The sequence below is a fragment of the Equus asinus genome, chromosome 18 (genome assembly GCF_041296235.1).
Source record: "Equus asinus isolate D_3611 breed Donkey chromosome 18, EquAss-T2T_v2, whole genome shotgun sequence".
Taxonomy (NCBI): Eukaryota; Metazoa; Chordata; class Mammalia; order Perissodactyla; family Equidae; genus Equus; species Equus asinus.
The window spans coordinates 42195857-42210963 of NC_091807.1; the positions used below are offsets into that span (position 1 = coordinate 42195857).

General features: G+C 44.5%; 1 protein-coding gene across 15 annotated transcripts in view; it reads left to right on the plus strand.

Moving 5' to 3' along the window:
• The window catches only part of DIP2A (disco interacting protein 2 homolog A), a 142555-nt gene extending 133395 nt beyond the window's left edge, over nt 1–9160 (plus strand). For 14 of the 15 annotated variants that reach the window (XM_070489121.1, XM_044751130.2, XM_070489127.1 and 11 more), the window contains 4 exons: nt 2300–2374; nt 4012–4186; nt 4929–5052; nt 5720–9160. In XM_070489121.1, coding sequence (XP_070345222.1) covers nt 2300–2374; nt 4012–4186; nt 4929–5052; nt 5720–5972 — 627 coding nt within the window. In that variant the 3' untranslated portion in view covers nt 5973–9160. Of the gene's footprint in view, nt 1–2299; nt 2375–3925; nt 4187–4928; nt 5053–5719 lie in introns of those variants that run through there. The other variant, XM_070489131.1, reaches the window with a different exon arrangement.
• The last annotated feature ends 5947 nt before the right edge of the window (nt 9161–15107 follow it).

Here is a 15107-nt window from a genome sequence, read left to right on the forward strand (position 1 = left end):
CATGGCTTTTGAGGGAGGGGGCTGTGCGACCACTTGAGGGCACCCAAGTAAAAACTGAGCTGCCATGACAGGGGATCAGCAGATGTAGACCCAGAAGAACAGGCATCCTCAGAACCAGAGAAGATTGGAAGGAAGGAAGAAACTCATATGGCCCCATCTGGCACTGTGAGAAGGGGGACGGACTGGTGATGGGTCTGAGCAGCAGCCGTGTGCTACAGCTGACCACCAGGAGACAGCAGGATAGAGGGCAGGGCTTTGTGCCCACTGTGGCCAGGAACAGACAGCCCCCCAACCTCAGGGCCTTGCTCAGCTCCTGCTGCACATCCATGGTAGGTCAGGGTGCAGGTGGGGCTCTGTCCGTCTCTGCACCTGCACAGTCCCAGAGGCAAGAAATGGAGATTGGTGCAGCCCACGCAGCCTAGAGGGGCCAGCCTGACTCTGCTCACAGACCCCATGGCCACAACTGCCTTTAGGGAGGCAGGGAGGTGCCCAGAGAGGGACAGGGCAGCAGGGGCAGCAATAGGACGAGGCTGTGGTGGATGTGCTGGGGATGAGTGAGGAGGAGTGAGCACTGCAGGAGCTGTGTAGCTGCAGAGGTGGCTGGGCTTGGTCCCCTGAGGAGCACCAGCTGTGGAGATATGGGGCAGCTGATGCAAAGGTCCTGGGTTGGGAGCATGGGCCACAGGAAGGCCAGTGTGGCTGGAGCTGAGCTGGGGGAGGGGAGAAATGAATGAATGAGTCAGTGAGTGAATGAATGAACTCACATGCAGTGCAGGGCATGGGAGCACACCCCCCATGTATCTTGTGTAGTGCTGCTCCAAGTAGAGCAGCTGAGAGAGGGATGTAGGGTCACTAAGGCTGCTGGTTCCCTCTCATCCTTTTCTTTTGTTTTTGGGTGAGGAAGATTGGCTCTGAGCTAACATCTGTAGCCAATCCTCCTCTTTTTGCTTGAGGAAGAGTGGCTCTGAGCTAACATCTGTGCCAATCCTCCTCTATTTTGTATATGGGATGCTGCCAGAGCATGGCTTGATGAGCAGTGTTTAGGTCTGTACCCGGGATCTGAACCTGCGAACCCTAGGCTGATGAAGTGGAGTGTGCGAACTTAATCGCTACAAACCACTGGGCCGGTCCCTCCCATCCTTTTCTGAGTGCAGAAACACGCGTACACTGGAGCTCGCACCCAGCATCCCATTTTGCATCATCCTTTTTGTAATCTTAGCATATCTTCCCCTGATCACTAAGCCTCAAAACAGTTTTAGTGCCTTTTTTGTGTCACAAGTGGCTGCACCAGGATTGTTTTAATCACCTTTTTTTTGTCGGGCTTTTCTTCCCTCTCATATTTTGCTTTTACAGTAACTTAGGCCTGACAGATGTGTGTTCTGGAAAGACAGCTCTGGCTTCAGGGTTCAGGTGGGCCACACAGGGAGAAGTTGGAGGCTCCACTAGCATCCTGGAAATCAGGATCGTCCCACCGGGACATTGTGGCGAGGGTGTGGCAACAGCAGGAGGAGAGGAGGGCCTGGCGCTGACCGTTGGCAACAAAGCCTGCATTCACGCCTTCCTGTGACCCCTTGTCCCTTCCTCCCACCTGCCCGGAGGTCCCCAGTGTCATCTCCCATTTTATATGTGGGGCAAGTAAGGACACAGAACAGGTGTCCAGGCCCAGAGCAGCCAGGTGGTCTGACCTGAGCCCACTGAGGGCCCCCCAGGACCGGGTGTTGGGAGGGTCCCTGCCCTGAGGAAACCTCCCCTGGAACATTCTCATGGTTCCTGGAGAGCCAGTGCCTCCATTTGTCTTGAGTCAGTGGTTGGACTGACTCCGAGTCACAGAACAGGAAGGGCTTCTTCATAGTTAGGTTCCAGGTCCAGAACTAGGAGGCTTGATGGAGCCCACGGACAAGACCCTTGCAGGCTAGGCTTGGGGCAGCCGAGTGTGGTGCTTGGATGGCCCCTGCACTTGTGTGCCCCCATGAGCAGCAGGTGCTCTGCGTGTGGCCCTAGTGCAGGATCCTAGGGAGAGCACATGCTTATGTAGACCCTTTCTGCCCTGCTTGACCTCAAAATAGGGTCCATTCTTGGGAACTGGTAATTTTGCTAAGCTTCACAATTTAATTTTATCTATTAAAGTCTCTTCTTTCTATTAAAATTCAAAATCACATTTAGGTTGGCTTCTGAACCTCCTGATCACTCCCATGTGCACATCATGTCATTTGGACCCGTTTCTGAGGACATTATTTTTAATGCAGTTGAATCAGGAGTCTCATATTGTCTTTGACACGAGGCATCGTTCTCCTTCCAGATCCTCCCTGGGGTGAAGGTCATCATTGCACACACCGAGACCAAAGGGCCGCTTGGAGACTCACACCTGGGAGAGGTGAGGCTGGAGGGCCTGGGCCCCAGGGGGACTGTGCTCCGGAGCCTCACACACTGCTCCTTAGCCCCCTCCCCTTTCTGCCCCAGATTCAGGAATTCTAAACCCTTTGGGGTCACACATGCTTTGGGGAATCTGTCAGAAGCTGTTTGGCACTTCCTCCCAACCCACATTCATGCTCCCAGACCCAGTCCCTGGGTAGGATTTTGGGGTCCTGAGGATGAGCTCCCCAAGGATTGCCCACCAACAGAGGAAAACCTTGAGTTTTATAGGTACTGGGAGGCCTAGGAGCCACACATGAAGCAGCAGCAACAGAAAAAGCAGCTGCCCCTTCAGAAGCAGTTCCTGCACCAAGCCAGGAGCTGCACCCTCGAGGGAGAAACTAGCACAGGGCAGACACTGAGGTTGGGAGGGAGGGGTCCTCTGTGTCCTGAGGACACAGCGTGGGGAGGTCCTCATCATCCCAGGACACAGGCCATGTGGGAACTGTGTTGACGTGCTTTTATTTATGCACATGTGTCTACAGTAACTTGAGATAGGTGGGACCTCTTACCTGGAGGCCAGGATGGCAGGTAGAGTGCATGTCAAGGCCTGAGTGCCCCGCTTGGTCTGTTAGGATGGGAATGGTCTCACACTCCCAGTTCCAAGCTCTGAGGACATGCTGTGGAACCAGTGTCCTGGTGCCAGGTGGGCATAAGGACCCTTGTGCCCTTATGCTGCAGACAGCTTCCAGGGTCCCAGCAGGCAATGTTCAGGGGTATTCACAGAGATGCTGTTCAGTCTCTGTCAGATCGGGACGGAGACATCCATGAACCCAGGGGCCTCCCAGGGGCCGCATCTCATCCTAAGGGGAAGATATCCCAGTCCCAAGGCTGGGTGTGGTCGGCGGGGGGCCTTCCCCCAGCCATCCCCCTTCCTGGCCAGCTGGGCCTAGGCCTGTTAAGACAACAGTGTGCCCCCAAGATGGTCACAGAGGGTCTGTGCCAGGCTGGGAACGTACCTCGTGGTAGAAGGCCCTGCCCCATCTGCTCTTTTGGATGCTGCCTTGTGGGGACGTCTAGAGCCAGGTGCTCAGTCTGGGAAAGCAACTCTGGGTGCTGGATGGGCCCCATGTTTAGAAGGACACCCCAGGGGTGTCCCAGGGGTGTCAGGGGCCCCATGACACTCTGGGTACCATTAGTACATATATGGCCAATAAGGGTATGTGGATGCATGTAAACTTAGGCATGCCTGCGGGGCAAGTCTAGTGGCTCTCATCCTCCACTCTGAGCCCTCACTCACTTCACTTGTACCTCTTGGAAATGCAGATTGCTCCCAGTTCTTTCTCACTGTTGACAGTAGTTTGATGTGAGGAATGGAGCAGTACCTCTCTGAGCTCATCCACATCGCAGAGTCCCACAGATGTCATTCCTGGTCAAAGGGGAGGAATGCTTCAATGGAAGGAGAGAAAAATTACTCATTTGCTTTCCCTGCCTGCAATTTTAACTTAGTTCGCAAGATAAGAAACACTGAAAACAACCCCTCTCCCCCTGCCTTTGTTCGGTTTTTCTTAAGCACTCTTGGCTAGCGGATGTCACATGACAGAATCTGTGTTCAGCGTTTGTGACGCACCAACACTCTTGTCCTCTGGGCCCCACCAGATCTGGGTGAGCAGCCCCCACAATGCAACTGGGTACTACACAGTCTACGGGGAGGAGTCACTTCACGCTGACCACTTCAGTGCCCGGCTGAGTTTTGGAGACACTCAGACCATTTGGGCAAGGACTGGCTACCTCGGCTTCCTTCGAAGAACAGAGCTCACTGATGCCAGTGGAGGTGAGGGGTTACCGTGAAGCCCCTGCATCAGCGCTGTGTGTGTTGGAGGGGGGTGGTCTGTCCGCACCCCACAGGAGTTCTGGTGCTGCAACCTATGAACCCAACATGCACACCACAGCATCCTGGAGATTCCTGCTGACTCACCTCACCCATTGCTGTGCGCTTGTATCTTTAGGTATGGGGTAAAGGACATGTTCAGATAGTGGTTTTCTCTGAAAATTACTGTTCTTCCCTCTGTGGCTGTGCATGACTGTCCTTGGACCCTTGGCCTCTGCTGAGGCTGTGGGGGTATTAGTGATAAGGCCATCAGGTCTTTCCCAGGCAGAGCCACCAGCACATTACACCAGCTGTGTGTGGCACCCTCCTGATGCATGACCACTCAAAGTTGCAGAATCCCCTAGACCACAGCAGGCCCACCAAAGTCAGAACCTCTAGTCGCCATTATAGGTGCTGTTTTGTTTCCAGAGATAGTACAGATTATTTTTAAACATATATTCAGACACCGACATAACTTTTCTGAGGTGGTTACTGGCTGCAGAGATGTAATCACACAGAATCGAGGTTTTGGACAGCACATCAGGCCGCCTGAGGTCTCACCTGGCAGGAGGCTCAGATATCACGTGGTGTTTGAGTAGCCAGCTCCCTGTCCCAGAGAGCACTGACTTAGGGCTGACACAGACATGCAGAGAGCACCCAGCTTTCACTCTGCCTTTCTAAGGTGTGTGAACTGTGCTGTTCACAGAGCGACACGACGCACTGTATGTTGTTGGGTCTCTGGATGAAACACTCGAACTGAGGGGCATGCGGTACCATCCCATTGACATCGAGACATCCGTAATACGAGCACACAGGAGCATCGCAGAGTGGTAAGATCCCAGGGGAGGGCGAGTCCCACCCCGTTCACCCATCCTCTCCTCTGGGGCAGAGCCAGGGACTGTGGGCTTCCTGCCTGCTCACGTGGTTCCAGCAGACCCTCTCCACCAGGGACGTGCCAGCAGCTGCTTGCCTTTCCAGGAGCCTACCCCAGGCCTCTCGCAGGTTCTTCTCCCTCCAGATACACTCTGTGAAACACACCACACACCCCTTGGTGCCCTTTGCTTGGGTTTTGCTTGGTTTTTCATGTTTTCCTAATCAGTTTTCAACTAAGAGTCTGTCCCTGAATGCACAGGCAAAACCTGAGACCTCCACAGTTTATCCTGAAGTGTTTCTGCTTTTAATGTGAATTTTCTAATTTAAATCGTTGTGACTCAATTTCTTCACTTTGCAGGGAGTTTGCATTGAGACAGGTACAGCTTTCAACGTCAAATAATACTCTTGATTCTTAGGAGGAACTTTAATTAGACTAGATATTCCTATAAAAGACATTTAGCCTAACCTTTAAATTGTAAATGATGTTAAGCAATAGTGTGATGTCAATGAATATCCTTCAGTTTTTTTCACTATTCTCTATTGGGCACCGTTTCTTGCATGTCCAGTGGCCCCCAGAAGCCTGTGCCCATCTCCCATGTGATGCCATCTGTCTTCTCCCTGCAGTGCTGTGTTCACCTGGACCAACCTGCTGGTGGTGGTGGTGGAGTTGGACGGGCTGGAGCAAGATGCACTGGATCTGGTGGCCCTGGTGACAAATGTGGTGCTGGAGGAGCATCACCTGGTCGTGGGTGTGGTGGTCATCGTGGACCCAGGTGTGATCCCCATCAACTCTCGGGGCGAGAAGCAGCGCATGCACCTGCGTGACGGCTTTCTGGCCGACCAGCTGGACCCAATCTATGTTGCCTACAACATGTGAGCACAGCTCGCTAACCCCCAGGTTCCTGAGACAGGCGTGATCCAGGTTTCCCCAGCATTGGAACCAGTTGAAGGTGCTGGAATATGTGAAAACACTGCAGTGTCTGCACCACTGGGAGAAAGGATTCCAGTCTTCATGGAACACCGTGCCCCTTCCTCTGCTTTTCCAGATCCATCTCAAGGTTCCCCAAATCTCATTTTAGAACCACTTCTTGAATTATTTGAAGAAAATTTTTAATCTTCAAGGACATTTATAAAAATACAAATGTCAGTGTTTTACAGGCAGGGTAACTGGGAAAGGGAAGGCCTGGTGTGGGCATCGCAAGGAATTGAAAGCGCACGGTTGCTCTCTGCAAGTTGCGAGTTTGCACTTTCTTGGCTAAAAATATAGTTCTTAATTTTAAAAATTCAATTATTTATTCCCACTTCAAATGACAAGTTCATATATAGAATTTATGCTAGAAAGAACTTGAGGCCTCTAAGAAAGTTGCTTCACAGGGAAGAGCAGAGCCTAGAAAAGCTGGTGGAAAGGGAGCGAGTCCCAGCCTGCCATTCCTGCTCAAACCCCAGACCAGGCACAGCCTCACTTCCTTTATTGAAACAGGTATGCCCCATTGTCTGCATATGTTGTCACTAATACTCAGTAAGTGCCATTTGGGGCTGTCAAGTTAGATGCTCTGTTTTGGAAAGATAAACCAGCATTTAGTTTTAAACCACTTTTGTAGGTTTGTAACTTCATGCTGTTTAGTTGAAGTGCTTGTTTTTATAACAGTACAATGTAAATTCTCAATACATGGAAGTGTACTGAATTATTTTTATTACAAGTTAGCAGATTTAGAAGCATTAGTGGCAGCATGTGAGGTTTCACGTCCTCAGTGCTCTTTGCTGAGCACCTGCAGTGCAGTCAAGGAGCCGTAGGGAGAGCCTTGCCCCAGGAGAGCTTTCACATTTTGAGTTGCGTGCTTATAAAATTTGGCCAAACCATATTCAGTTGTTTTATTCAAACTTGACTAAACTGAGTGATCTAATATTATAGTAAACCTAAATCAAAGAAGAGAATGTAAAATCCTTTAGATACTTCTAAGAATTTGAAGTGAAGCTCAAATCTAAGATATAGATTATTTTTATATAGCTAATAAAGAGTGTGTTATGAAGTTGTTGGGTTTTGGGGGGACTGAAGGTGGAAAGTTTATGAATCATGCATGCTTCATAGAAATAACCAGGTTTTTCTAGAACTAGCCTGGAAATTAGCCTGGACCAGTGCCTAAGAAAGCTGTTAATTCTCTACCAAATGGGTCTGGCTAACTGGGCCGACTCAGATCTTACTCTTACTTGGCTACAAGTAACACATGCATAGTAGCTCTATTTGCCTGTGGTGATGGACTGAGGTGTAGCATATTCCAACATACTGGAATTCTAATAATCCTATTGTAATTATGTATATAATCTGTGTAACTTATTGTTTGACATACAGAGGTTCTAGCAGTGGACTAATGGACATTCCTTATAATAGAATGGCCAGGAGGAGAAAGAACTACCTAACCCTAATCTTAATACTGTAGTTTTATAGCAAACAAATATTGTAAAATCTTTGTATTGAAAGGTCAGTGGCAGTAAGGCAAGGTGTCTTGTAAATTAAGATTTTAAGAAGTGCATTAAAATGTTTTAAAATTACTCTTTGGGAATTGTGTATATCACACTAAAATTTTTTTATATCATTATGTTAATAAAAGTTATTGACTTTGTAATTCTGCATTTTGAAATGTGTGAAAAGGTTTTCAAAGTTACCCCAAATAGGATGTATTTTATTATGCATTCCTTTTTTCTGAATATAAAAGCTTTTATGCTTACAGCATAAAATCTACAAAGTACATTAAGATGTAAAACAGAAAATTAAAATCTCCTATAATCCTACCTCTGAGTAATAGCAGCATTAGTATTTGACATAAATCCTTTAAGGGATTTATTTTTTCCTTTTTAAAATTTTTACAAAATTAGATCATATACTTTTATAATCTGCTTTTGTACTTAATAAATTACAGACTTTTTAATCTATAACATATATTCTTCTACATGTTTCAACGACTGTGTCATATGGGTGTGCCACGACAAAGAGAGCTTTTACTCTGTTGCTGTACATCAATGTTGTTTCAACAGTGCTGCAGTGAACCTCCTTGTAGGTGTGTTCACACTTCTGTGATTACAATTACTGCCTCAGGCTCAATTCCTACAGGTGGAGTGAATGGGTCAGAGTTCATGCCAGGTTCGAAGCTTTGGGTGCCTGCTGCCCTGAAGAACAGCAAAAGGGCAATGTGAGAGTGGTCTCTTTCCAGCAGCCTGATAGTGCTGGCAATGGACTTTTGCTCAAGATTGAAATAAGTCCTTGCCAATTTGATAGTCAAGTAGTGTCATGTCACTATAGAAATACAAAGGATTATGAGAGAATACAACAAAAAGCTATATGCCAACAAATTGGATAATCTAGAAGAGATGTATAAATTCTTAGAATCATACAACCTTCCAAAACTGAATCAAGAAGAAATAGAGAATCTGAATAGACCAATCGCTAGTAAGGAGATCAAAACAGTAATCAATTGGGAGAAGATATTTGCAAACCATGTATCAGATAAGGGGTTAATTTCCAAAATAAGCAAAGAACTCATGAGTCTCAACAACAACAAAAAACCAACAACCCAATTAAAAAATGGGCAAAAGATCTGAACAGACATTTCTCCAAAGAAGATATACAGACAGGCAACAGGTACATGAAAACGTGTTCAACATCATCAGCTATCAGGGAAATACAAATCAAAACTACAATGAGATATGACCTCACTCTCATGAGAATGGTTATAATTAACAAGACAGGAAACAAGTGTTGGAGAAGATATGGAGGGAAGGGAACTCTCATACACTGCTGGTGGGAGTGTAAACTGGTGCAGTCACTATGGAAAACAGTATGGAGCATCCTCAGAAAATTAAGAATAGATCTACCATGGGGCTGGCCCCGTGGCCGAGGGGTTAAGTCTGCACGCTCCTCTGCAGGCGGCCCAGTGTTTCGTTGGTTCGAATCCTGGGCGCAGACATGGCACTACTCATCAAACCATGCTGAGGCAGCATCCCACATGCCACAACTAGAAGGACCCACAATGAAGAATGTACAACTATGTACTGGGGGGTTTTGGGGAGAAAAAGGAAAAAAAAATCTTTAAAACAAACAAACAAAAGAATAGATCTACCATATGATTCAGTTATTCCACTGCTGGGTATTTATCCAAAGAACTTGAAAACACAAATGCATAAAGATACGTGCACCGCTATGTTCATCACAGCATTATTCACAATCACCAAGGCTTGGAAGCAACCTAGGTGCCCATCAAGGGATGAAGGGATAAAGAAGATGTGGTATATATACACATGGAATACTACACAATGGAATACTACTTAACCATAAAAAATTATGAAATCCAGCCATTTGTGACAAGATGGATGGACCTTGAAGGCATTATGCTAAGCAAAATAAGTCAGAGGGAGAAAGTCAAATACCATACGATCTCACTCATAAGTGAAGATAAAAACGACAAACACACACAGCAACAGAGACTGGATTTATGATCACCACAGGGGAAGCAGGGAGGGAGGAGAGCAAAAGGGGTAATAAGGCACACGTGTGTGGTGATGGATGGTAATTAGTCTCTGGGTAGGGAACATGATGTAATCCACACTGAATTCGAAATATATTATGATGTACATCTGAAAGTTATATAATGCTATAATCCTATGTTATTGCTATAAAAATTAAAATTAAAAAAAAAAAACAGTAATCAAAAACCTCCCCCAAAAAAAGTCCAGGACCAGACGGCCTCCCCAGTGAATTCTACCAAACATTCAAAGAAGACTAATTATCTATACTTCTCAAACTCTTCCCAAAAAATGGAAGAGGACAGGATGCTTCCTAACTCATTCTACAAGACCAACATTACCCTGATACCAAAACCAGACAAGGACAACACACAAAAAAGTACAGGCCAATATCACTGATGAACATAGATGCAAAAATCCTCAACAAAATACTAGCAAATTGAATATGACAATACATTAAAAAGATCACATACCATGATGAAGTGGTGTTTATTCCAGGGATGCAGGGATGGTTCAACATCCACAAATCAATCAACATGCTACATCACATTAACAAAATGAAGAATAAAAATCACATGATAATCTCAACAGATGCAGAGAAAGCATTCAACAAGATACAGCATCCATTTATGATAAAAACAATACAATGGGTATAGAAGGAAAGTACCTCAATGTAATAAAGGCTATATATGACAAACCCACAGGTAACATCTTACTCTAATGGTGAAAACCTGAAAGCTATCCCTTTAAGAACCAGGAACAAGACAAGGATGCTCTCTTTCACCAATCTTATTTAACATAGTATTGGAAGTCCTAGCCAGAGCAGTCAGGCAAGAAAAAGAAATAAAAGGGATCCAAACTGGAAAGGGAGAAGTAAAACTGTCACTATTCGCAGATGACATGATTTTTTTATATAGAGAAAACCCTAAAGAATCTCCCCAAAACTAAGAGAAATAGTAAACAAATACAGTAAAGTTGCAGGATACAAAATCAACATACAAAAATCAGTTATGTTTCTATACACTAAAACTAGCAGAAAGAGAAATTAAGAATACAATCCCATTTACAATCCCAAGTAAAAGAATAAAATACCCAGAGAATAAATTTAACCAAAGAGGTGAAAGACCTATACACTGAAACCTATAAAATGTTATTGAAATAAATTGAAGAAAACACAAAGAAATGGAAAGATATTCCATGCTCATGGATTGGAAGAATTAACAGAGTTAAAATGTCCATACTTCCTAAAGCAATCTGCAGATTCATGGCAATCACTACCAAAGTCCCAATGACATTTTTCATGGAAAGAGAACAAAGAATCCTAAAATTTATATGAAACAACAAAAGACCCCAAATAGCTAAAGCAATCCTGAGAAAAAAGAACAAAGCTTGCGGTATCACACTCCCTGATTTCAAAATATACTACAAACCTATAGTAATCAAAACAGCATGGTACTGGCATGAAAACAGACACACAGATCAATGGAACACCATCAAGAGCCCAGAAATAAACCCACACATCTATGGACAGCTAATTTTTGACAAAGGAGCCAAGAACATAAAATGGAGAAAGGAAAATCTCTTCAACAAATGGTGTTGGGAAAACTGGACAGCCACATGTAAAAGAATGAAACTAGACCATTATCTTAGACCATACACAAAAATTAACTCAAAATGGACTAAAGACTTGAATGTAAGACTTGAAACGATAAAACTTCTAGAAGACAACAGAGGCAGTATACTCTTTGACATTGGTCTTAGCAGTATCTTTTCAGATACCATGTCTCCTCACGCAAGAGAAACAAAAGAAAAGAAAAAAACAAAACAAAAACAAAAGAGACTACATCAAACTCAAAAGCTTCTGCATAGCAAAGGAAATCAACAAAACAAAAAACAACCTAACAATTGGGAGAAGATAATTTGCAAATGATATATCTGATACAAGGTTAGTATCTAAAATACATAAAGAACTCTCACACCTCAACAACAAAAAAATAAACAGTCCAATTAAAAAATGGGCAAAGGATCTGAACATTTTTCCAAAGAAGATATACAGATAGCCAACAAGCACATGAAAAGATGTTCAACATCATTAATTATTAGGGAAATGCAAGTCAAAACTACAATGAGATATCACCTCACGCTCCTCAGAATGGCTATAATTAACAAAACAAGAAGTAACCAGTGTTAGAGACGATGTGGAGAAAGGGGAACCCTCATACACTGCTGGTGGGAATGTAAACTGGTACAGCCACTATGGAAACAGTATGGAGATTCCTCAAAAAATTAAAAACAGAATTACCACATGATCCAGCAATTCTACTTCTGAGTATTTACCCAAAGAACACGAAAACACTATTCAAAAAGATACTTGCACCCCTATGTTCACTGCAGCATTATTCACAATAGCCAAGACTTGGAAACAACCTAAGTGCCCCTCGATGGATGAATGGATAAAGAAGATGTGGTATGTATATACAATAGAATACTACTCAGCCATAGAATGATGAAATCTGGCCATTTGTGACAACATGGATGGACCTTGAGGGTATTATGCTAAATGAAATAAGTCAGACGGAGAAAGTCTAATACCATATGATTTCATTCATATATGGAAGATAAAAACAACAATAACAAACAAAGATTAGATTGGTGGTTACCACATGGGAAGGGGAGAGGGAGGAGGGTGAAAGGGGTGATTAGGCACATGTGTATGGTGATCGATGGTAATTAGTCTTTGGGTGGTGAACATGATGTAGTCTCCACAGAAATCAAAATATAATGATGTACACCTGAAATTTATATAATGTTATATAAACCAATGTTACCTCAATGAAATAAACAGCTTTGGAAGAATGAAAAAAAAAGTGTCATGTCTAGTCATGTTGAATATGTTTTTATGTGTTCATGGTCATTTTTTTTTTTTTGAGGACGATTAGCTCTGAGCTAACATCTGCTGCCAATCCTCTTTTTGCTGAGGAAGACTGCCCCTGAGCTAACATCTGTGCTCATCTTCCTCTATTTTATATGTGGGACACCTACCACAGCATGGCTTGCCAAGCAGTGCCATGTCTGCACCTGGGATCCAAACTGGCAAACCCTGGGCTACTGAAGCGGAACGTGAGAACTTAACTGCTGCGCCACCAGGCCAGCCCCCATGGTCATTTCTCTTTTGATGCATTCTATTCAGACTTGGCAGTCTTGGCTCAAGGTTTTGTCTTTTTTTTTAATTGATTTGTAGGAGCCATTTTATATTAAGAATCATAACTTCCATATAGTCCGTACATTTTCTAGAAGGTTGTTTGTATCTTGATTCTTTTTAATTCAGATTGTTTTTTAAATGTTCTAATTATTTAATCAAACTACGGTTACTTGTACTTAATTTCAGATTATGAATACCGCTGATTTGTTTCAAAGCGATTCTACTAGGATGGTCTATGTGGGAGTACCTCCAGAGAAATAATTTACCTCCAGTGTTTGCTAAGTTCCTGCCAGGATCTGCCTTTAGGCCTTCCAAGCTGTTCTAAAGAAAGGGCTAAGAGACCTGCATGTGCCTCTGTGTCTGACAGTGTATATGGTCAGTGAATCATGCACACCTTACTTGCTGTGTACCAAAAGAGAAAGCAGCATTCTCTTCCTATCTGAGGCCATTTTACATAAGTTTGGGATTTTAATGGCTTAAGGAAGAAACACTTTCCCTTTAAGTTGGATGTAGTACCAGTGTTATAACACCATGTATAACATTCATCCTCTTTTGTATGATGTTCAAATTTGGTAATGGAGAATTCTTTAAAAAAGTAACTACATGCAAAATTTCAAAACCAACTGGTTTTCAACTTTTTGCTTCTTAGTAAATTATTCATGTTAAATTGTCCATGCAGGTGGCTGGACTATCCTCCCTCCTTCCTGTGGATGGTCTGAGAGCTCACTCCCTTTCTTACTCTGATCCTCTCCCTTTTCTCCTCGCATCCAGCTCTGTCTTTGGAGGTTTAATGAGGGGAATGTTTTACGTGAGCCCCTGAAATGTTTTGGAAGTATCATTGTGGAGTTTGCCAAGGGTGGTGGAAGGAGAGAAATTGAGAGGTTATTATTAGTTTCAAGTGACAACTGAGTGTGGTGTACCTTATTCTGCAGACTCTCAAAGTGACTGAAAAGGCCAGATATCATGAATGTTCTTGACAGATGCCACTTAAAAGCAAAAAATTTAAAAAGGACCCTGAGGGCCCAGATGAAGTTTTGAAGGAAACAGGGAGTGCAGATGCACTGTTACTGTCACCACTCCCAGCAACAGTGAGCTGGACTTCCAGGTGGGCGCACCCAGATGCTGCAGGAGACTCCAGATGGACAGCAGCAGAGGGCAGGCCACCTATAGGCTGTTGTGCTCTGATGGAGTGGAATACAGTTCAAAGACAAGCAAAGTTTAGCATTCATTTTACATTAAAACGCAGGGAAAGAAGATTGACTTCTGGTATGACAGGCTGAGAAGCTCTGTGGACATGCTAGGCAGTAAAACTGGTGAGAATTATTTTTTTTTAAACTAACTATTTAAAGCCTTTGGAAATGGTCCTAAGGGCATATAGCAAATGAAGAAACATTCTGTGTGAAAGTTTAGTAAGAAAAGCAAGAGTCTGCCATTTGAACCATTACTGCTCCTTCCCTCCTACCTCCTAGGTGAAGCAGGTAGAGACTCCACTTCAAGCTGGCACAGCCAAGAAGACAGGCTCCTGCCCTCAGTTACCTATTGATAAGGCTAAGTTCTGGGTGAGTGCATCTGAGAGGTGGGAGATCTCTTCTATCCAGCCTCCACTCATGGAATGGTGCCTCTACATTGGGTGAAGTGCCCCTGAGAATACAGGGGCCCAAATCACCCTTGTCCAGCTCATAAGATGGTGGTTCTTAGCCAGGAGAGGCAAGCTGAGATCTCAGGCTACTGCCCCCCACTTCACTGAGCACTCAGCTCCTAAAGCAGGGTGTCACTCAGAAAGAAATGTGCCGTTGTTCCCACTCTGGGTCCAGAACCCTGGCTCAGAGATTTTACCTGCTGGGAGAAGCAAGCTATAAAACAAATAGCCCCTTGTCTCTTCCCAAAGGAACTGACTTCATTTGCACCCAGATCGTGGAGAAGTTCAATCACAAGTGTACTCTCAAAAACAGTAGAGGTGGTGATGAAAGGCAACTGGGAGGAGTTCGTAGGTTCAATGAAGATACAGACTAAATTGTAGGCCAGCTCGTTTTCAGGAGAACTAGGGAAAGAGACAGCTAGGAATAGTCCTCCTGGAGTTAGAACAAATCTCAGACACTGATCTTGGGAAGTATTCCTTCAGTAAATCCTGAACAGGGATCAAATTAGGCTGTAGAGAAATTATGTCCCCAGAGCATTGTTGAAAACCATAGAGCAATCAGCTGGCAACTGGTGAAGCTTAACAGCTGGGTGTGGTCAGGGAAGGGACTAGAGAGCCCTGCCAAACCACTGTCATTCCAGGGTGACTGTGGC